The sequence below is a fragment of the Palaemon carinicauda genome, chromosome 39, assembly GCF_036898095.1.
Source record: "Palaemon carinicauda isolate YSFRI2023 chromosome 39, ASM3689809v2, whole genome shotgun sequence".
NCBI lineage: Eukaryota > Metazoa > Arthropoda > Malacostraca > Decapoda > Palaemonidae > Palaemon > Palaemon carinicauda.
Genome location: NC_090763.1, coordinates 972,445 through 997,139, shown reverse-complemented (window position 1 = coordinate 997,139; position 24,695 = coordinate 972,445). Strand labels below are relative to the sequence as shown.

Sequence of the window (24,695 nt, the reverse complement as noted above, 5' to 3'; positions counted from 1 at the left end):
CTTCTGAAATGGTGATGTACTTTCCATTAAATGATGCTAAGTAGCATAATAGTTAATTCAGCTTAGGATACCATATCATAGCATCTATTTCTCTGCAGATGCATATACACAATTTAAGCCATCATCAGCCATTACTAGTCCACTGCAGGGCAAAAGCCTCAGACATGACCTTCCACTGCTCTCTGTTTATAGTCTTTCTATCCCAGTCTATATCTGCAAATTTTCTTAGTTCAGCAATTCATTGCCTTCTCTTCCTTCCCATGTTTCTTTTATAATCACTAGGATCCATTCAGTTATTATTGATATCTATCTATTATCTGTTATTCTTATCATACGTCCTACCCATGTCCATCTCTTTTCCTTACAGGTTGATAGAATATCATCTACTTTAGTTTGCGCTCATATTCATGTTGCTCGTTTTCTGTTTTTTAGTGTTAATCCAATCAATATTCTTTCCATAGCTCCTTGAGTTGTAATTGGCTCATGTTCCAAGGCTTCAGTAAGGCTCCAATTTTCTGATGCATAAGTTAATACTGGTAGAACCATCTCATTAAATACTTTTCTTTTTAGAGAAAGTGGCATTTAACATTTCATAATCTTATTTTGTTTACCAAAAGCTCTCCATCCCATGTTTATCCTTCTTGTAATTTAGGTCTCGTATCCTGGGGAAACACTTACTGTATGCCCTAAGTACATATATTCATTAACAATCTCGAGAGGTTAATCCATAACTCTTAATGTTGCATCTCTGCATTTTCATTGAATATTTTCTTAGTTTTACTCATATCTTTAATAATACATTTCTGCTTTCTCCATTCAAATCTTATATCATATTTTGCAATTCCTCCCATGATTCACTAAATAAAACTATGTCGTCTGCAAATTTAAAGAATTCCATTAATGTTAATTCCTACATTTTCCAAAAATAAATCATAATCTATAGACCTTCTCCCCTCATAAAATTCGATACAACCCAAGCAAATATTTACACATTCATGCAATACTGTAACAATATATACTCTAAGACTATACAATAAGCTCCCACTAGACATCAGAAAGATTGAAAATATTAAGGCATTCAAGAAGAAAATGAAGACTTTCTTGGTTTTCTAAGTGCTTCAATCGTGTGGATTTGACAATCAACGTGCAATATGCAGTGTGAAATGTTGAATGCCTTGGAATGCATACAATGATACGACTTAAGAAAGGTCCTGTAGAGTAGGGTTCCCCTGCAGTATAGGACCAGAAAAGCAGCCCTTAAAACCCAATACATAGTAAGGTAACTATTTTTATTTCTAGTCATTGGTGGCTGGTCAATTACTGTAGAATAAATTTAAATATATGATTACTCTCAATTATTATAATTGCAGTGGAAATGAGAGATAATTTCTGACTGGATTAGGCCTATACAGGGGAGGGGGATAAGGACGTATGATATCCCCCATACCACAAATGTAGGGGAATGGACCCAATCACCCAAGGATCTAGACCATGACCTTCTTTGCTGTGACGCCAGTTATGAAAAAGCAAACAATCAATGTGTCTCATGGACATAAACTGTTATTCATCTAGGAAATGAGCATACATCTCTTCGTTTCAGTTTAACTAAGAGAGAGAGAGAGAGAGAGAGAGAGAGAGAGAGAGAGAGAGAGAGAGTACGTGTGATACAAACTGAATTAATTAACAGACGCACGTGTGACAGCAATTTTTTTTAATACATGCCTGCAAAAATCACTGACAACGTGCAGGTGTCCTTGCAAGTGGAGAGAGAGAGAGAGAGAGAGAGAGAGAGAGAGAGAGAGAGAATGTGTGTAAATGAGTGCGACAAACTGAATTCAAGTGTGCCGGCAATTTTTCGAATAAATGCGTTCAAAAATCATCGACAATGTGGGTGTACGTGTGCTACAAACTGAATTAATTAACAGACGCACGAGTTACAGCAATTTTTTTAATACATGCCTGCAAAAATCACTGACAACGTGCAGGTGTCCTTGCAAGTGGAGAGAGAGAGAGAGAGAGAGAGAGAGAGAGAGAGAGATTGTTTTTTTTGCAATTAAAAGGCCGTAACATTTCGTTGAGAGAGAGAGAGAGAGAGAGAGAGAGAGAGAGAGAGAGAGATTGTTTTTTTGTTTGCAATTAAAAGGCTGTAACATTTCGTTTAGAGAGAGAGAGAGAGAGAGAGAGAGAGAGAGAGAGAGAGAGAGAGAGAGGGGGGGGGGGTAATGTGTGCTACAAACTGAATTAACGTGTGACAGCACTTCTTCGAATAAATGCGTTAAAAAATCATCGACAATGTACAGATGTCCTTGCAAGTGGAGAGAGAGAGAGAGAGAGAGAGAGAGAGAGAGAGAGAGAGAGGTGCAGCTGATGGATAGATGTAGACAGGAAACACATGTTGCGCTCGAGTGGCAGTACCAAAGCTTGCCAACCTTAGCAATTCCATGCAAATTAACCCCGTTATTTACGATACTTCCGGGTAAAGAGCCCAACAGTAGAAATGCAAAACCTATAAACAATTTCCATAGAGACCAGTTGCCAACACACGACACTGAACAGCGAAAAAACATATAGTACAATCTAGTCCAAATTGTTCGGTAAAAGCGTTTGCGGTGTAATAGGGGTCAACGTAACTTACCAATCGGTAACTACTGCATGATAAAATTCAGTTCGGTTCGTTCCACAAATTTTGGAGCTACTTATTCTTCAATATAACAACTTATCAAACACTTCCAATTATTCAATTATAGTTACTTTCACCTCAAAAATATGTTGTCAACAGTTTACTTGTTACGTATTAATCCTACATAAAACTGCACTGCGGAACTGCAGGTAAACCTGTGCAATAATAGCCAACACAATTATCATTTTAACCACTACGTCACCCGAAATATGTTCGTCTTTGTGCACTTATTTCCATTAATTGCTCTGCAACTACGTAATCTTAACACAATTTCGATCTATAGTGGTTATCTAGTTTCGATCGGTTTAGTAAAAGTTCTCACACACACAATTTAATTCACATTCCATACTCGAAATATAATTACAATATATTTTAAATGTACTGTTTATCAAGGTGGATTACCGCACCATCAAAATCTATCCATTTCACGAAAAGTTCCTCCCGATTACGAGAATCGATTTTCTCCGAAAGTGGCCAAAGAACGGTATGTTCTTCGAAGCATTGTCTGTAATACTACATGACCGATGTGTATGTATTGTCATTCCCTTACACCGTCAGCGGCCTAATATCATGCTGACACGTATCACGAGCGTCTAGCAGGCCTCTCCACAGCACTGGTTTATTTTACATCAACTCCTGTGTCACTAGTCACTGTCTAGTTCAAACACATTTACACCAATCAATATTGCCAACTCCGCCTGCATACGGTATCGACGGCAGTATTGCCAACACCCACATGACACAAAACAGCTGTTTCAATCGTAGTAATAAAATACACTGATGTGAATAAAAACAATTTCGCGTAGATTTTTAAAAATATTAACTCATTCAAAACTCAAGTCATAGTCCATGTCGTTATGAAATATTCGATTACCTCATAAAGTGTCGAAACTTGAGAGAGAGAGAGAGAGAGAGAGAGAGAGAGAGAGAGAGAGAATAACACACACACACACACACACACCACTGTCAAGGTCTTCCAGGAACACAAAGTATCATATACATATTTGTCTGCAATAGGCCTCGCTTCTACCACTGTTATTGTTAATTAATACTATTATTATTATTATTATTATTATTATTATTATTATTATTATTATATGAAATCCCGTCGCCCACTCCTTTCGACTGCTAAATGTAAACTTTAAAAGTCACGGTTCAGAGTCGAGTAGCGGATAGCGATCGACACCAAACCATCGATTGCTTCTTAGTTCCCTGCAAACACCTTCATAAACATTCGACGCTGCATGAGAGAGAGAGAGAGAGAGAGAGAGAGAGAGAGAGAGAGAAATGTTTCATATTGAACGTAAGGATTTGTTTTTGTATAAATTCGCTTTGTCAATTTCTGAAAGAAAAAAAAACAGAAATTTAACTGTTTTTGTAATAGCTAGATGTATGACAATACGGCTCAGCCACAGGGGCCAGGAGACCAATCACCTACAATAATTGTACTACGAATTAAATTATTCAAAGAAATTAGACAGGGGAGAGAGAGAGAGGAGAGAGAGAGAGAGAGAGAGAGAGAGAGAGAGAGAGGGTAAAATGTGGGACCATACAAAGTCGCTTCAATAAAGCCTACAGTGCACGACATGAGGTGCACTGACGGCATTAACCCACTGAAGAGACCACACCTATTGAGAAGAAAAAAATCAATACTTGTGATGAATTTGGGCATTCTATCTCGTCGCTGAGGACCGGGGGACCATTCGTAAAAACTTCTGAACTAAATTGAATAGAATCGATTCAAAATAAATCCTTATTCCTGATAATACCTTTCTTTAAATAAAACGGTTTCAATTGTAATCTCAACTGTCTCTCCTCATAATAATTAATTTAATATCATCATAAGAACTTACTAGAGCAGCATATCACACACAACGTAAAAACACAAATAAATAAAATAAATCTGAATGAAAACCAAAATAAATTGAGCGAAAAATCTCAAATAACTAAACAAATTAATAAAAAAAATCATAAAATCCAACTTTGTATAAATTTATAGACCATTTATCCTAAGCACTCCGCCCCGCCCTAGCCCGCATTTCGTTAATATCCATTTACAGCTTTATATGCTTTGTTAACACTAGTAGACTCAAGGTCAGGCAAACAAACACGCATACACAAGGGAATATATAAACAAAAAACCTACACACCAATACACAAATAATCAAGTAAATCCTGTTGTGTTCTTGAACGCTATACTATACGCCAGGCTGCAAATCCGCCTTGATGGAAAACTATGAGATAATAGTTTTGTTATCTCCATTGCCACAGAACAATTCTTCTGCGAAAACAAGAACAATTTTACTACTATTATTACTATTAACGCCTTAAATTTATTTACCGTAATTGAACAGGTCTAAGTTTACTTGAGTATCTTTTGAATACTATTATTATTATTATTATTATTATTAGTAGTAGTAGTAGTAGTAGTAGTAGTAGTAGTAGTAGTAGTAGTAGTAGTAGTAGTAAAGCTAAACCATAGTTGGAAAAGCAAGATGACATAAGCCCTAGGTTTCCACCAGCGAAAATAGCCCAGTGAGGAAAGGAAACAAAGAAAATGATTAAATAACGTGCCTGAGAGTAGACTCGTCCAAGAAAACTCTGACCTAAAAAAGTGGACGGCCATGGTACACGGCACTAGCCCAAGACTGGAGAACAAAGGTTTGATTTTAGTATCCTCCTAAAAGAGCTGCTTACTATGGTAGTCTCTCTTCTATCCTTTCCAAGTAACCACTGAACAATTGTACTGCAGTAGTTAACCCCTTAAGCAAAGAAGACTTTTTTTCGGTGTTTAATTGTTGTTAGGTGTATAAGGAAAGAGTACAATGCAATACTATCTGGCAAGTCAAAATACCCAATAACTCTCACACGGTAGTATCTCGACAGGTGGCTTGTGCCTTGGCCAACCTACTACTACTACTACTACTACTACTACTACTATATACACACATTTTATATATATATATATATATATATATATATATATATATATATATATATATATATATATATATATATATATATATATAATCATTAGCAGCAGTTGCTAGTCTACTGCAGAACAAAGGCCTAAGACATATTCTTCCACTTGCATCTGTTCAAGGTCTTACTATGGCAATCCACGCCCGCAAACTTTCTTAATATATCAATCCACCCTCTTCTCTTCCTTCCCCTGATTTTTGGCAACCTCTAGGGACCCACTCTGTTATTCTTAATGTCCATCTATTATCAGTCATTCTCATTCTATATCCTGCCCATGTCCATTTCTTTTTCGTACATGTAAGAATATCTTCTACTTTAGTTTGCTTCCATATCCATGTTGCTCTTTTTGTCTCTTAGTGTTATTCCCATCATTATTCTTCCCAAAGCTCTTTGTGTTGTAACTAGCTTATGTTCTAAGGCTTTAGTAAGGTTCCAAGTTTCTGATGCATAAGACGATAATGGTGGGACCATCTGATTAAAAACTTTTCTTTTTAGAGAAAGTGGCATTCAGCTTTCCATAATCTCATTTTGTTTACCAAATGCTCTCCATCCCATGCTTACGTGCTTTTAATTTCAGTCATGTGTTCCGAGGAAACACTTACTGTCTGTCTTAAGTAGATACTGTATATTCATTAACAATCTCTAGAGATTCATCTATCACTCTCATTTGTTGTGTCTTCTATTATCTTTTGTAATTCCTCCCATGATTCACTAAACACAACTACTGTATGTCATCTACAAATCTTGAAGTTTTTAAGGTATTCCCCATTCATGGTAATTCCTACCTTTTCCCAATCCTCAAAAACTTTTTCTAGGCATGTTGTGAATAATTTAGGAGACATGGTCTTCCTGTATAATTCCTTTCTCAATTGGAATTTTTTCACTATCTTTATGTAGTTATAGGATTGCTGTACATACTTCCTGTATAGATATCTTCAATTGTTGTAACATAAAATTCAACTATTCTTTGTCTTTGATGGACTTTCATTCCTGATGAGGTTTTAACAGAATCAAAAGCTTTCTCTTAGTCTATAAAAGCCATACATAGTGATTTGTCATATTCTACTTCCAAAACAATGCACTGTATCTCAATTAATCTGAGAGTAACCAACTATCTTATGTGTAAGATACAGTCTATCTTGCATCTTTTTTTATTCTATAAGCAATACACTATAACAATTTACTGTGTGATTTTTATCTACCATCCAAGATAAATGCTTTTCTTTGAACAACAACTAAAATTTGTGTAACATTTCATGTTAAATCTGTAGAACCCTACAATGTAAGTCACAAACTTAAACTATTTCTAGGCAGCCCACAAGATAAGATTGAAGGGTACCATAACACAAGTCCTCAGTAATCTGGAATTTATAAAATTCTTATACCACTGCTCTTTGGGCTTCTGAGGCCCTCAACAGGATCCGCCATAATGATTTGCCAGCCAAACTCAAAGGCAGAGGCTGTGAAATTTCTATCCACAAACAGACTGTTCTATTTCACTTCACTTTGCCTTGAATATTTCTTTCCCAACTTCTCATGGAGTCAGCAAAAGATTTTTCTCTTATCCTTCTCATTCTTCCTCCAAACAGTCTTTCCGGCTATTTCTATTTCCCTCTATAGGGTAACGAATGTATTTCTAACTATGCCATGAGCTGTGAATCCTGTCGGAAATGCATATTCAGGGTTCAAAAAAAGTTGTAGTCCACAAAAAAATTCCTTTCATGTTTCACTCATCTTTGAAAATGTTAAAGTTGAAGCTATAACCTTAATCTCTATTTACTTCTAAAAATAAAAGTGGATTGCCTTGGAAGTAGTTTAAGATTGTTTATGAGGACATGGGCATCATAGCTTTTTTTTAGTATAGATATTTTACTTCTAAACATTGCTGAATAAAAAGACTCGCTCAACAATAATCCATTTTTTTCAGACTGCAAAAAGTTTATTATTATTATTATAATTATTATTTGTTGTTGTTGTTGTTGTTGTTGTTGTTGTTGTTGTTGTTGTTGTTGTTGTTCGCTAAGCTACAATACTAGTAGGAAAAGCACAATGCTATAAGCCTATGGGCTCCAACATAGAAAATAGCTCAGTGAGGAAAGGAAATAAACAAATTACATGAGGTGATAAACAATTAAAATAAAATATTTTAAGAACAGTAACAACATTAAAATGTATCTTTCATATACAGTATAAACTATAAATACTTCCAAAAAAAAAGGAAAAAAAGATGAATAGGTATACGGTAGAATAGGATTTCTAATACTTGTTGGAGAATTGGTAATGTTACTTACTCCACTATGTGAATGTAGTATGTTTGTGGTAGCTCCAGTCCAACTGATTACCACCCAATTTCCATAGCTCCCATATCATCTAAATCTTTTTAAAGTCTTTTGGCAAAATGTCTAAATAGATTTGCTGAAGGTAATCCATCTGTTCCCTAGTTTGCAATTTGGATTTTGTAAAGGCCTTGGAGCATGTGATGTCCTTCTTACAGTCTACAATGCTGTAAAATAATTCCTTGATTGTGGTCAGGCAGTTTGTATGATTGGCCTTGGTTTTAGTGCTGCCTTTGATAGTGTTAAATATGAGGCCCTTGTTTTCAAACTCAAACAGTTGGGAGAGGGTGGGTCTTTTCTTAACATCATTGAATTTTCAAGCAATTGATTGCAAAGAGTTGTTGATGGTGTTCATCAGGGTAGTGTTTTTAAGTTACTTTTCATACTATATACAGTACACATGAAATATAGATCTCGATAAAGTTAGTGCATGGTGCTAATTATGGGGCATGAAGTTGAACCCTAACATAACTCAAAGTATGATTTTAAGTAGGTCACGAACAGTGGCTCCTCAACATCCAGATATCTGCACTGATAATGTATCGTTAACTCTGTATAAATCTTTTACAACTTTCGGTGTGCTTCTTGTTAGCAAATTTATTTTTGAGATACACCTTGTCTGTCTTTTTGCCACTGGACAAAAATTGGCTTACTGAGAGTCTCTTAAGAATTTTGGTGACCAGTCTATTCTGAAAAAGTATTTGAATTCTTTAATTCTGCCTTGCTTCAAGTATTGTTCTTCTGTCTGGTCTTCAGCTGCTGAATCTCATCTTAATTTGTTGGACACAACCTTATGGTCTATTATATTCCTTATTCATGATCTACATATTAATCTCTGGCACTTTGTTCAGTTAGTTCGTTCTGGATGTTGTATGAGATTTTTCATAATTCTGACCATCATTTGCATTCAGATATTCCCGGACAGCACCATCCCGCTCGTATTACTAGGTATGCAAACAATCTTAAGTCATGTGTTCTCCATCATAAAGCTCAATTCTAAATTATTCTATAAATTTTATTCCAGCTTTGACAAAGTTGTGGAATGATCTTTCTTATCAGGTAGTTGAATCAATGAAACTTGAAAAGTTCAAAATTGCAGAGAATGTTTTTATGTTGAACAGGCCAACATAAGTCTCTTTTTATAGGGCACCAACCACCCGTTGAGATACTACCGCTAAAGAGTTATGGGGTACATTGACTGGCCAGACATCACTACATTGGATCCTTCTCTCTGGTTAAAGTTCACTTCCCCTTTGCCTACACACACACTGAATAGTCTGGCCTATTCTTTACATATTCTCCTCTGGCCTCATACAACTGACAACACCAAACAATTCTTCTTCACCCAAGGGGTTAACTATTGCACTGTCCACTTTCTTCTTGCTAAGGGTAGAAGAGACTCTTTAGCTATGGTAAGCAGCTCTTCTAGGAGAAGGACACCCCAAAATCAAACCATTGTTCTCTAGTCTTGGGTAGTGCCATAGCCTCTGTACCATGGTCTTCCACTGCCTTGGGTTAAAGTTCTCTTGCTTGAGAGTACACTAATCTGTCTTCTTTCTCTTCCTCTTGTTTTGTTAAAGTTTTTTATAGTTTATATAGAAGTTTATTCTAATGTTATTACTGCTCTTAAAATATTTTATTTTTCTTGTTTCCTTTCTGCACTGGGGTATTTTCCCGTTGGAGCCCCTGGGCTTATAGCATTCTGCTTTTCCAACTAGGGTTGTAGTTAAGCAAGTAATAATAATAATAATAATAATAATAATAATAATAATAATGATAATAATGATAATAATGATAATAATAATAATAATAATAATAATGATAATAATAATAATAATAATAATAATAATAATAATAATAATAATAATAATAATATAGTTTATATATGAAAGATCTATTTTAATGTTGTTACTGTTTTTAAAATGTTTTATTTTAATTGTTCATTACTTCTCTTGTGATTTACTTTCTTAACTCCTTTCCTCACAGGGCTATTTTTACCTGTTGGAGCCCTATAGCCTCTGACTTTTCCAACTATGGTTGTAGCTTAGCTAGTAGTAGTAGTAGTAGTAGTAGTAGATGTAGTAGTAGAAAACAATAATAATAATAATAATAATAATAATAATCCTCACCAAAATAATTTTTTTCACTCTCCCAAAACAAATACATTCCTTGAAACCAAGCCTTACCTCCATCACTGTAGGTACCAGCTTCATCCGGAGAAAATAGGCGAGTAAACTTCCTTGTGACACTCCTAAACAGTTCACTATTACTAGAACTCTCCATGGTGAACTAACTTCAACTTTATTTCTGGCTAGGAAGTTTTACTGATCTTCGTTCAAATCATAGATTTTTCATTCCCACAACTCTTACAATTATTAAATTCATTTACAGGACGAACTAAACGTATAGCAGTAATGAATTCCGTCATCTCGCCGATTCCAAACTTGTAAAACAACAACTAGACTTCCAAATAAAAAATAAACACAATATACTGAGAAAGCACACCCAGCCTATCAGCTTCATGAAGGAACGTTGAATGAAAACTACGGTACAGTTATCTAAAATAATAGGCAATGTGGGACACAACAACGAATTGTAGTTACTTTCTTACAAATTATATTAAATATAAAAAATTTCTGTGCGCAAACTGTACATTAAAATATCACCATGATCCCGATAAAAAAAATATGATCAAGAAATAAATAAAAAAACTTTTATCAAGATGGAAAGTCAACGCAGTGCTATACTAGTACTGTCAAGAGTATAAAAATTCTGCCACTTGCATCAATAGAAATCATAATTCCATAATCAGAAATACACTACAATTATTTACAAGATGGAGCATAAAGAAATACTTATTGTTACTCCAATGTAAGTAAAAAACCTACTAATCTTCTATAAAACTTTCAAAGCAATTAGATGCCTAATGTAACTGATAGTTATGAAAGGTTGTTACAGATACATCAAAAATACTTTTGAGTACAATATCAGAAGGTTTTAGACAATAATGTCCCTTAGAACATTTATAAATCAATCACAATAACAGAGGCTCTTCCAACTGCTCTAATATTAATGTATTTGTATGCTACAGCCCTTGGAAACTATCGCACGCTATCATCTTATCACAAGTAGCCTTGGTACTATCATTCAAACTATCTATACATTTTCTGATAACTGAGAACTTTAAAAGCAATTTGTCATCCATGATAATGGTTGATATATATCTATATCACAGTGCTCTTTAAAACATTCTCTAGCAAACTTTCTACCCACAACTCTCCTTTTCATCTACTTGACATAATACAGCACACACAGTGATACTTATCTAACCTTTTACAATAGTGTCAATCATGATTAATATACAAAACTAAGGGCAATAAAATTATCTTTGAAACATAAAACATTATTTCACTATGGCGCAATGTAATCTCTCATTTTAATCTGTCAACTCAAAACTGTTGCTGATAAGATAAAAATAGTTTAGGACAATTCTATTAAGCTTCCTTCAATAAGTTATTGCTAAAAAGGCAGTTCTGCAGAGGAAAAAAAGTACCGTAACCCTCAGACGATGATTGATAACTGTCAAGAATAATGAACACAAGTCATAATAGGTATTTGAAAGAGAGTCAATAAATAAGGTTAAAAAATAAGAAAACAGTACAGTACTCAACAGAGGGATTACTGATAAATTGAAAAGGAAGTACAGTACTTACAATTAAATCTCAGATTAAATTTTGAAGCATGGAATAACATCCATACAAAAGAGAGAGAGAGAGAGAGAGAGAGAGAGAGAGAGAGAGAGAGAGAGAGAGAGAGAGAGAGAGAGAGAGAGAGAGAGAGAGAGAGAGAGAGAGAGAGAATTTTCCTATGCATATTGTATTTCACCGTAGGAGTACAGCTTATAATGTGATTTGGATAACACACTTAATTGGTACTTATAATACAGCATTTTGTGGAATCCTTTTCACCCCTTAATACACTGACTCTAACAGCACTTATAATTCATTTCCATGGGTCGTTTCATGCTTAACTGTTCAACTTTGTTAACATCAAAAATCTAAAAATAAAAATTTCATTATTCCAAACCATAAAAACCCAAGTAATATAATGTGAGTATGATTTCAGCAAAGCAGGTAGTTCGACTGGCAAGAGGTTATAACAGGGTGTCGGAAGTTACTGGTCTGTGGCGGGGAACCCGTATCACCCTGCCGGTTCACTGAGTAGTCACACTGACTTTTGCTTAGTCCTTATATTATGGACTCAAGATTTTACAATTAGGAAAAATACAACCCTGAGTCATTTATACGGGTTTAAACCCATGTAGATTTTCTATGACCAAAAGAAAAAGGGTTGCTTAATTGGTAATTACAATAGGTTACTAACAACTCCACTGCTGGCCAATACTATACTCTGCTACAAGGCAAACTTTACTCTATCCTAGGCAAGACTTGTGGGGTGAAGGAAGTGAGACCTTTGTGTAAATGGCTTAGGTTTGTATAGCTAGGAAAAATACAAACTGTATTAAAAAATTTATAGTTTATTCCTATGCAGATAAAAATTTCCGAATCATTCATTCATGTGGGGGGTCTTCTTAGGAGGGAGGGAGTCTCCTTTAAGCGGGTCAATCTCTATGACAAGCATAGTACTCAAAAAAAATCAAAAATTTTAAGTAATTTGTATTTTTCCTAACAGTACTTACCTCGAAGGTTTCTATTAAGTCCTGTAAGGCACTCGGGGTAGGATGGGCGGGCCATAACCCGAAAGTAGTTTGAGGTAAGTACTGTTAGGAAAAATACAAATTACTTAAAATTTGTGATTTGTTCCAAAACGAAGTACTTACCTCGAACTACTTTCTTAGGAGACTTATACCTTAGGAGGTGGGAGTGTACCACAGGACCTAGAGACCGTGATGAGGAGAGAAAGGGGGGAGAACCTAGATAGGAGGCTAGGTTTTGGTGACCCTTCAAGAGAAAACATGAGAAAATAGGGAAAACACTCCGAAGTCGGTCCTAGTGGCCTTGAGGGAAGGAGACTTCATGATGTCCATAGACCTCATAGATGCATACTTCCAGGTCCCTGTCCACCCCTCCAGCAGGAAGTACCTAAGGGTGAAATGGGGTACCCAAACGTTGCAGTTCAAGACCCTCTGCTTCGGTCTGTCCACAGCCCCTCAGGTCTTCACGAGGATCTTCACGACAGTCTCAGCCTGGGCGCACGAACAGGGCATCCGCCTGATTCGGTACCTGGACGACTGGTTGTTGCTTTCAGCCTCAGAGGAAACACTGAGGGAGCAAGGCGCGAAGCTACTACAGTTCTGCAACGTCCTGGGTATCACCATCAACCGTCGGTCCTAGTGGCCTTGAGGGAAGGAGACTTCATGATGTCCATAGACCTCAAAGATGCATACTTCCAGGTCCCTGTCCACCCCTCCAGCAGGAAGTACCTAAGGGTGAAATGGGGTACCCAAACGTTGCAGTTCAAGACCCTCTGCTTCGGTCTGTCCACAGCCCCTCAGGTCTTCACGAGGATCTTCACGACAGTCTCAGCCTGGGCGCACGAACAGGGCATCCGCCTGATTCGGTACCTGGACGACTGGTTGTTGCTTTCAGCCTCAGAGGAAACACTGAGGGGGCAAGGCGCGAAGCTACTACAGTTCTGCAACGTCCTGGGTATCACCATCAACCGTCGGTCCTAGCGGCCTTGAGGGAAGGAGACTTCATGATGTCCATAGACCTCAAAGATGCATACTTCCAGGTCCCTGTCCACCCCTCCAGCAGGAAGTACCTAAGGGTGAAATGGGGTACCCAAATGTTGCAGTTCAAGACCCTCTGCTTTGGTCTGTCCACAGCCCCTCAGGTCTTCACGAGGATCTTCACGACAGTCTCAGCCTGGGCGCACGAACAGGGCATCCGCCTGATTCGGTACCTGCAACGTCCTGGGTATCACCATCAACCAGAAGTAGTCCCAATTGATACCCTCCATTATCTCCGGACTCTTCCTCAGAATCCAGTTAGCGGTTTGCGTTATCGACTGATGGGAATGGAACTTCAGGGCCTTACCTCCCAAGCTAATCAGCTCCTTCAGCAAGGCCTGATTTTCCGGAATTGCGAGGTCATGCCCAGACTGGAATCCTACCAGCGTGGAGGCCCACCAATCAAGCCACGATGATACGTGGATCAAGTCCCTAGACAGCTCCTCCATCATGGCAGTCTCCGCGGGGGAGAAACAAACCGGTGCTGTGGTAGCTCTCTCCTCCGCTGCACCCTGTCCCAAGATGGCGACTGCTGGTTCTACTGCGCAGGCCCCCGCACGGTGTCCTAAAGGGAGGTAGAACCGGGACTGCGTCTTCAGGCCCTGGAGAAGTCTAGACGCGCTCTGGTTCTTGGGGGCTTCAGCATGGTTGGCCACGACCTTGCTAACGTGCGCCAATCCCAGCTTCACATCCCTTGCCAAAGGGAGGGCTAGCAAGGGCCTCTGCTGCACAGGCGCATCCACCAATCTGTTGAGGCTCGAGAGCCAGACCTCGTCCTTTTTTTAAATTTGAATAGCAATCAAATAAAGACAGTTCAACCAGATCATGAAGAGGCGAGGCTGAAGTGTAAATCCCTCTGTCAAGAGACCTAAGTAGGATGGAACATTTCCAGGAGTAGGCATCAAGAATTATGTTAAAACAAGAAGTTTGGGTGTGGAGGAAATGCCCCCTAAATCTCGATGAAGTCATTGGCAGAAGGGTGACGGATTGGGTTTAAGGAAATTGACAAAATGTCTTTTCTTCAAGTTCCACTTCAATGCTTGTCAGATGATCTTACTGGAATCAGTGTGGCCTAGCAGGGGTCACTTGCCTTAGTTAGATAGGCACTGCACATCACAAGGAACTGGCTATTGTTTGATGAATCCTTTATGGATTATGTTAAAACCATAAAACATAATTGAAGAAAAATAGTTACTCTTACCTGCATAAGGGTGTGGTAAATGCAAGTACTGTACTATACTCCTCCTTGGTACAAAGCTTGGATAAGGTGAGTACGCTCAGACATAAACCACTTTTCATATCCTTTACATGCAAGGAATAACTGATGCTGTGACATATGGTTAGGTGCTGCATATGAGCTTTGGTTAAATTAGTTGCTCAGCTGCAACAACAGGATCCAAGGATAAAGCATCCAGGGACCTATGAGTAAAGTCTTTTAAACAATGGCCTGTGAAGAGGGTCTGCCTCTTCCAGAGCCCTCCACTAAGCACTTGGGCTACTGAATGGTTCTTGCGGAATGCTAGGGTTGCGGAAAGTCCTCGGATGTCACATGCTTGAGGGGGGGAGCCTTGGCAACGTTTCCACTTTAGATTTATAAACTCTCATGACGGTCTTATGAAACCCAAAAGACATGCAGTAAGTGTTCTTTGAGATTTTCTTTTTGAGGTAGCCATTACAGTACTCACAAACAGATTAGGAATTCTAGTTCTGAGAGAGGCAATCTTCTTCTGGTACTTCCTGACTGCTCTTACGGGACAGAGCAAGAGATTATCTGGATTATTATTTATCTTTTAGAGAGACGAAATCATTAGAGTCAAATCTAGAATCAAGTATAACTGGATTCTGTGCCTTAGTCACAAACTCGGGAACAAAAAATTAGGATAATTCTTTCCAACCCTTGAAATGTGACTTATGCTAAGATAGGCAATATAGTTCGCTTACTCCCTAGGCTGAAGATATGGCAATAAGGAAGACAGTCTTCAAAGGGAGAACTCTGCCTAGAGCTTTATGTAAAAGTTCATTAGGAGCCTTAAGGGACCTACAAAACTTAATCACATACCAAGAGGGAGGCTTAAGTTCCCGAGGAAGGCAAGTCTGTTAAAAACTTCCGATGTGAGCAGATAGTTCCCATGATGAGGAAAGATCAAATCCCTTTAGTTTAAAAACCTGGCTCGAGGCTGAGTGGTAGCCTTTCAACACAGTGACTGAAAAATATTTCTCATTCCTCAGGAACACTATAAAGTCAGTAATCAGAGAAATAGTGGTATTGAGTAAAGCAATATTCCCCCCTACAACACCAACCAAAGAAAGTTAACCACTTGGCTTATTAGACTGCTGCAGACAACTTTTGGGGGTATCCAAAAAGTTGTTTCGCAGTCAGTCCAAAAGAACACTTCTTTCAGAGGAGATGTTGGATAATCTCCAGCTGTGAAGAGACAGGCAGTGGAATGACCCATGGAACTTTCAAACGTGTGGATGGCTTAGTAGGTTTGGCCATTCTGGAAGGTCTCTTGGAATTTCTGTGAGAAGATTAGTAGGTCTGGATACCACTCCGCTTGCAACCACTTTGAGGCTCCAAGTATTACTCTGACTTCTTGGGACACGCCTATCATGTTCAGGATCTGACAAATCAGACAGAACGCAGGAAAAGAATAGAAGTCCAGACCATTCCATGGGTGCTGGAGGGTGTTTTCCATCACTACAGCTGGGGCAGAACTGGAGAACAATATACTGTGAGTTTGGTGTAAAGGTGAGTGGCAAACATGTCTGGATAGGGAACACAACAAAGTCACAAAACTTTTTGTGCCATTCGAGAAAGCAAAGACTATTCGGATCCAACTGTCATCCCAGGTCGACTTATATGGTTTATAATGACGTTTTTCTTGCTGAGAGAGATACTGCATTGCTCTGTGCCCAATGAAGGATTCAGTCCACTAGCTGGCTTACCAAGTGGGATACTAAGCCTCCGTTTGGAGACGTAGATCACAACTGTGGAGTTTTTGCTCATAAACACCACATAGTGACCTCTGAGGGTCTCCAAGAAGTGGAGTAGCACTAGATATGCCACCTTCATTTCCAGGTAGGTGATAAGAAAGGTCTTATCCCATCCTTGGTGAGAGGCATTGGAGAAAAGAAGGAACCCCAGAGGAGGAACCTGCAGGGGTATGCCTGCTAGCAGGTTCTCCAGTCTCAGCCACCACTGGAGATCTACCACTACCTTCTGGGGCACTGAGACTAAGGCTGCAGAAGGGTTCGATGATTGTGACTACTGGCTCTTCAGAGCCCACTGCACCGACCAAAGATACATCCTCCCAAAGGGAACCAGTTTTTCCAATGAAGAGAGGTGACCCAGAAGCTTCTGCCAAGAGCAAGCTGGGAACAATTCACTTTCTAGAAAAGGTTCTGCCACTTGTCTGAATCTTATCAACTTGTCGGGAAACACAAACTCTCTAGCTTGGGCCGAGTAGATCTCCATTCCTAGATATCTGATATGTTGTTGGGGGACGAGGTGGAACTTCTCTAGGTTCTGCTGAACTAGATATCTGATATGTTGTTGGCGGACGAGGTGGAACTTCTCTAGGTTCTGCTGAACTAGATATCTGATATGTTGTTGGAGGACGAGGTGGAACTTCTCTAAGTTCTGCTGAACTAGATACTGTATCTGATATGTTGTTGGGGGACGAGGTGGAAATTATCTAGGTTCTATTGAATTACAACTCCTTGCAGAAGTTGAGGAGGAGGCTTCTGTGCTCAGCTAGCAAAGTATGTGACTCTTTTAGAAGAAACCAGTCATCCAGATACCAGAGGAGCCTGAGACCCATGGCATGAGCCCAGGCTGAGACAGGGGTGCTGTGGAGAGGCCAAAGCCCAGGCTGAGACAGGGGTGCTGTGAAGAAGCCAAAGCACAGCACCTTGAAAGTGGTAGACCTTGCCTCTGAAAGGAAACCTCCGGTACTTTCTTGAACCTAGATAGATGGGGACCTTGAAGTACGAGTCTTTCAGGTCTTTGGTCAGCAGAAAGTCGCTCTTCCTGATAGACTGAATAACAGTGTCCAGGGTTCCCATTTTCAACTTTGTTTGTAACACAAACAGGTTCACTTGGGATAAGTCTATGACAGGTCTCCAAACCTGTTAGATTCTCTACTAAGAGGAGGTTGTTGAGGAAGCCTGAAGAGTTGTCTAAGACTTCCTCTACAGTCCCTTTGGCCAACATCTTGGCCACTTCCTCTTGAGGGAGGGGATCATTTTGTGGACCCTTTCATATAGAAACGTTGGACTGTCAGAGTCTGACCTAGTTGGGCAAGGCAGTCTGCCCTAAACGTAGGACTTTTACTTCCCAGGGATTGGCCCTAGAGAACTACCACCTGTCCCAACTGCTTTTTAAGCATCCTCACACTAGTGGTGAGCTGGGGGACTTTCCATCCCTAGCGAGAGCCTAGACAGTCTCAACTCCTTCAACCAAAGGGATGTCCTCTCCTAGGATGATGGGAGGCTATAGGAGGTAGGAAGGGTCTATGTGAGTAGGTTGTTTGAAAGGCGAGTTTCTCTGAGACTGTTGAGGGGCGGGCATTCTTGGAGCCGCAGTTCTCCTCATGAAGTAAGACTAGTTAGCCTTCTCAGCCTTTTCAATAGCAGCAGTTACTTCAGGAGGTGGGAACAAAGTGGGGAAGTCTACCCCGGAGTTTCACAGGCAAAGATCGTCCCCGGGGCACAACTGTTTTGTGAATATAGCCAAAACAGCATCACACCTCTTGAGAATGCAGTTACCCTACAGGGAACTATCTCGTGGAGAAGAAACTAACACCTTAGGCCACGATCTTGAAAGATCTTCGAACTCCTTGACAACATCTACACTCCACATCTTTTCTGTCACCGAAATGTGTGACACTGCCCTAACCAGTGATAGAACTAAGAGCAGGCCTGAATGGCGGACATTACTGCCTCCGCCATAGTCTGCATCTCTGAAGTCATGTGAAATGGAGGAGAGGTTGGATACCAGGTTGGCAATGTCAGGGTCAATAGGCAGAGGGTTTGGGTGAGCCTCAGAATCAATAAAAAATTTCCTTTGACAAGATAGTGCCAGAGGTGGCAATTCCAAGGATCTACTCAATTCGAGAGAATTCTCAGGTGCTGAAACCTGAGGATTGAATAAGTCAAGCATGTCCCAGGTCTGGTTTGAGAGGGAAACATCAAAGCAGTGTCTCATACTATGCAATTCAGGAATAATTGCATCACTGGTGTAACGCCTACATGTTACTTGTGAGCAAAAAGGCTCTCCCAAACCATCCAAGTTTGGTGAATGACTCAATATCCTTAGAAAGTGTGTAGCTTCAAACCCAGACATCCGTAACTGGAGGGAAGGCCACGTCAGCAGAGTTGGGTCCTGCGTGCACAATGGTCCGGAGAATCGTCAATGGTAATCAAAGCATGTTATTCCTAAATTGGCATATGTTTAGGAGTAGGGGGCAGCTCTGTCTTAAGAACAGTGAAAGAGAATTTAATTCTTCCCTGTACATCCCATCTCTCTCGTGGATCATTCCATAAATGATAAGAAGAGGGGACAGAGAAAGATTGGGAGGAACCATATTTACTATACCTCTAACAGCATGACAGGAAGCAGCAGGGAGCTCGGCCCATGTGATAAGTAAGATCTCTATGAGGAAGGCCACTTAGGGCACCACCTATAGGGGCTGTTTTTATGGAGTTTTTCAACTGGAACATCCTTTTGAGTGGATGGGGATACCACTGAAGGAAAAGAAGTAATGGCTCTGGGACACTTTTCCTATCCAGAAATGTAGAAACACCTGAAAAAGAGGATCTTGGCTGTTCCATAGAACAAGTGAATCCAGAAGCAGTTTGAACAGTGGGAAAGGTACTGGTTTGCATAAGTGGTTCTAAAATAGTAGGCTTCCCATTGTTATGACATTCAGTTGTTGGATAAATAGGATCCAAACAAGGTAATCAAGTTCTTAAGGTAGAGGCTACTTGGTCAACCTAAGATGACATAGGTATATATTCATAAGAAATGTCAACACGATTACGTGACTGGGTAGGGATACCACGGTCAAGGGGTAACTCTCTATTAAATGAAACAGTGTCATAGCCATTGCATGGAGGAATACATTAACGCGCTGAAATGGCAGTATGTTCTGATGTCAGAGGACGAAGGGATGGCAGCGCATACAGACATATCAGCCTTATGTTGACACACGCGGTGCCAACAGACGAGTAGACGGTTGATACTTTGGCCTTCCGTATAGACTGTTTGGATGGTGAGGATACAATTCGGCCCAACCAAAGTTGGAATTGTGGACGCTACCGAAGAGGTCCTAACAACGTTTACCCTGCTATGAAGGTAAGAGAGGATGTGGATCTCTCACGACCAAACTCATGAGGGTGCCACAAAGGCAACCATCACGACTGAGGCAAGTCCGCATAACACTAGTACAGTAACACCAGAAATTAAGCAAAAAAGAAAATAACGCACTATACGGGTAATCTAACAGGGAGTGTTGTAGTGATCGTGGAGCAGAAATGGAGCGTTAGCATAATCGTAGAGCAGCAAGAGAGGACAGACTTTTAATGTGGCGACCAGAAGAGTAAAGCTCGCCTCGCAGCAGAGCATAGCACTGCTAGGCATTGGAGTGGCTTAGTTACCTTTTGTAGTTACTAATTAAACAACCCTTTTTCGTTTGCGCGGTCTTAGAAAATCGACATAGGAGTAAACCCATATAAATAACTCTGAAGTTTGTATTCGTGTAGGAATAAATAAAAAGTTTTCAAAAGCATTTCGAGTTGCTTGAAGAAGCAGACAAAAAAGAGGAGAAATATCAATCCCACTTTATTAACAAATTGCCTTCAAAAGAAACTACTATAAAAAGAAAATTTGCACTACTTTAATTTACCAATTGTTTTACACTTTCTTTATTTTAGGTATCAATTACTTTTTTCCATGCCGATCCCATTTTTTTTCTAGATACAAATAGAGTTACATATATTGGGAATCTCTTTTCTAAATTACTGTACCTTTTGCATACTATTACAAAGAATTTGCAATTCTCAAAACAACATAAATAAAATCACTCTGATATTCCCACAGGTAACACAAATGTGGCAAAAATTAGTAGCTTTAAAGAGCCACAAGAATAAAAAAATATGAATCTCTTTAACCTGAAAATCATATTTCAGATACAGTACATCACCGAAGAGAGATATTAACAATTCATGGACCCATTTTAATAGTGAATTCATATAAGAGTTAATCTTATAAAAACTATAAAAAGGCTAAGAAATTTATGAAATAAATGTATAATTTAACAGCAAGAACTATGAAAAGGAAAGCTTGGAATTAGTTACCTTGTTATAATCAAATAGTTGCTGCCAAAAATGATATTTTAATTATAAAATAAATTTTTCAATATACTTACCCGGTGAATATATAATAGCTGAGCCTCCGGCGGCTCGACAGAAAAACACAAAAACTCGCGAGCGATCGCTATGAAGGTTGCGGGTGTGCCCACTAGCGCCAACTATCGGCCAGATACCGCATATACATGTAAACAGCTCCAATTCTTCTCATCCCGCTGGGTCTCTATCGGGGAGGAAGGGGGGGCCTTTAATTTATATATTCACCGGGTAAGTATATTCAAAAATTTATTTTATAATTAAAATATCATTTTTAAATATTTAACTTAGCCGGTGAATATATAATAGCTGATTCACACCCATGGTGGCGGGTAGAGACCAGAGTTAATTAAGTTTACAGCGTATATGCTTAGAGTTTTTGACAGTTATATCATAACAAAACCCAAATATATATAGGTACCTGGTAAGGAAGTTGACTTAGACGATTACTCTGCCTTGTTAGTCTGTCTTCCTCACGAAGCCCAGCGATCCTCTTAGGATGCTGAAAGACTCCCAGGAGCTGAAGTATCAAGGGCTGCAACCCATACAACAGGACCTCATCAAACCCCTAATCTGGGCGCTCTCAAGAAATGACATTTGACCACCCGCCAAATCAAAAAAGGATGCGAAAGGCTTCTTAGCCTTCCGTACAACCCAATTAAAAACATTTCAAGAGCAGATTAAAAGGATATTGGAATTAAGGGAATGTAGTGGTAGAACCCTTACCCACTACTGCACTCGCTGTAACGAATGGACCCAGTGTGTAGCAGTCCTCGTAAAGAGTCTGGACATCTTTTAAGTAAAATGACGCGAATACCGACTTGCTTCTCCAAACGGTCGCGTCCATAATACTTTGCAGAGATTTATTTTGCTTAAAGGCCACGGAAGTTGCTATAGCTCTTACTTCGTGCGTCTTAACCTTAAGCAAGCATCGGTCTTTTTCATTCAAGTGAGAATGAGCCTCTCGTATTAAAAATCTGATAAAATATGACAAAGCATTCTTTGACATACGCAATGATGGTTTCTTAACTGAGCACCATAATGCCTCAGATCCACCTCGTAAGGACTTAGTACGAGCTAAGTAGAACTTAAGAGCTCTAACTGGACACAGCACTCTTTCAAGTTCGTTGCCTACGATCTCTGACAGGCAAGGTATATCAAAAGACTTAGGCCAAGGACGAGAAGGCAGTTCATTTTTGGCCAGGAAACCAAGTTGAAGTGAACATGTGACTTTTTCTGTAGAAAAGCCGATGTTCTTACTGAAGGCATGAATTTCACTGACCCTTTTAGCCGAAGCCAAGCACACTAGGAAAAGCGTCTTGATGGTGAGATCCTTCAGGGAGGCTGAATGTAATGGCTCAAACCTGTCTGACATGAGGAACCTTAGGACCACGTCTAAGTTCCATCCAGGAGTTGCCAAACGACGTTCCTTAGAGGTCTCGAAAGACTTAAGGAGATCTTGGAGATCTTTATTGTTGGAAAGATCTAAGCCTCTATGACGAAAGACCGAAGCCAACATGCTCCTGTAGCCCTTAATCGTGGGAGCTGAGAGGGAGCGAACATTTCTCAGATGTAAAAGAAAATCTCCGATTTGGGCTACAGAGGTACTGGAAGAGGACACAGATGCTGACTTGCACCAGTCTCGAAAGACTTCCCACTTCGACTGGTATACTCTGATGGTAGAAGCTCTCCTAGCTCTCGCAATCGCACTGGCTGCCTCCTTCGAAAAGCCTCGAGCTCTTGAGAGTCTCTCGATAGTCTGAAGGCAGTCAGACGAAGCGCGGGGAGGCTTTGATGAACATTCTTTACGTGGGGCTGACGTAAGAGATCTACCCTTAGAGGAAGACTTCTTGGAATGTCTACCAGCCATTGAAGTACCTCGGTGAACCACTCTCTCGCGGGCCAGAGGGGAGCAACCAACGTCAACCTTGTCCCTTCGTGAGAGGCGAACTTCTGCAGTACCTTGTTGACTATCTTGAATGGTGGGAATGCATATAAGTCCAGATGAGACCAATCCAGTAGAAACGCGTCTATGTGGATTGCTTCTGGATCTGGGACTGGTGAGCAATAGATTGGTAACCTTTTGGTCAACGAGGTGGCAAAGAGGTCTATGGTGGGTTGACCCCAAGTCGCCCAAAGACTCTTGCACACGTCCTTGTGGAGGGTCCATTCCGTGGGTATCACCTGACCCCTCCGACTGAGACAGTCTGCCAAGACGTTCAAGTCCCCCTGGATGAATCTCGTCAACAGGGAGATGCCTCGATTTCTTGACCATATGAGAAGGTCCCTTGCGATCTCGTACAGCGTGAGGGAGTGTGTGCCTCCCTGCTTGGAGATGTACGCCAAAGCTGTGGTGTTGTCTGAGTTGACCTCTACCACTTTGCTTCGAAGAAAGCTTTCGAATTTCATCAAGGCCAAGTGGACTGCTAATAGCTCCTTGCCGTTGATGTGCATGCTCTTCTGACTTGAGGTCCACAGACCCGAGCATTCCCGACCGTCCAGGGTCGCACCCCAACCCAAATCCGACGCGTCTGAGAACAACACGTGGTTTGGGTTCTTGACTGCTAGGGATAGTCCCTCTCTCAGACTGATATTACTGTCCCACCATTTCAGGCATGCCTTTACTGGTTCGGAGACTGGGATTGATACCGTCTCTAACGTCTTGTCCTTGTTCCAGTGAGAGGCTAGATGGAACTGGAGAGGCCGAAGGTGTAGTCTCCCTAGCGAGACAAACTGCTCCAGGGATGAGAGAGTCCCTACGAGACTCTTCCAACTCCTGACTGAACAAACGTTCTCTTTTCAGCATTAGTTGGACTTTGAGCAGGGCTTGTTCTATTCGGGTGGCAGACGGAAAAGCCCGAAAAAACTGGACTGCGAATCTCCATCCCCAAATATAGAATAGTCTGGGATGGGATCAGTTGGGACTTTTCTAGGTTGACCAAAAGTCCCAACTCCCTGGCCAGACTCAACGTCCAATGTAGATCCTGCAGACAGCGATGACTGGACGATGCTCTGAGAAGCCAGTCGTCCAAGTACAGGGAGGCTCGGATTCCCGATAGATGGAGGAATTTTGCCACATTCCTCATGAGCCTCGTAAACACGAGAGGAGCAGGACTGAGGCCAAAGCACAGGGCTCGAAACTGGTACCCCACATTCCTGTAAACAAACCTCAGAAACGGTTGGGAATCCGGGTGTATAGGAATGTGGAAGTATGCATCCTGAAGGTCGAGAGAGACCATCCAGTCGCCTTCCATTAATGCTGTCAAGACAGCCTGGTAGACTTTATCGTGAAGTTTGTCTTGACAATGAACACATTGAGCGCACTTGCCTCTTACGTACTCCTGCAGTGAACGTGGCTGCCAGATCATTGGAGCCATCCCTGATAGTCTTGTTCCTGCAGAGAACGTGGCTGCCAGATTATTGGAGCCATCCCTGATAGCCTTGTTTATGCATGACATAATTGTACAGCAAAACTTCAAACGCTCGAAAAAACTCCTAACAGGAGATGGTCTAGCTCTGAAGCCGACCATAAAATCTTGGA

General features: G+C 40.2%; 1 protein-coding gene across 3 annotated transcripts in view; it reads right to left on the bottom strand.

The window, feature by feature from the left end:
• The window catches only part of LOC137630958 (rab GTPase-binding effector protein 1-like), a 114,816-nt gene that overhangs the window by 65,052 nt on the left and 25,069 nt on the right, over positions 1-24,695 (bottom strand). The window contains exon 1 of one of the 3 annotated variants that reach the window (XM_068362487.1): positions 10,185-10,570. The exons of the other annotated variants lie outside the window; for them this stretch is intronic. Coding sequence (XP_068218588.1) covers positions 10,185-10,281 — 97 coding nt within the window. The 5' untranslated portion in view covers positions 10,282-10,570. Of the gene's footprint in view, positions 1-10,184; positions 10,571-24,695 lie in introns of those variants that run through there. 3 annotated transcript variants of the gene reach the window in all.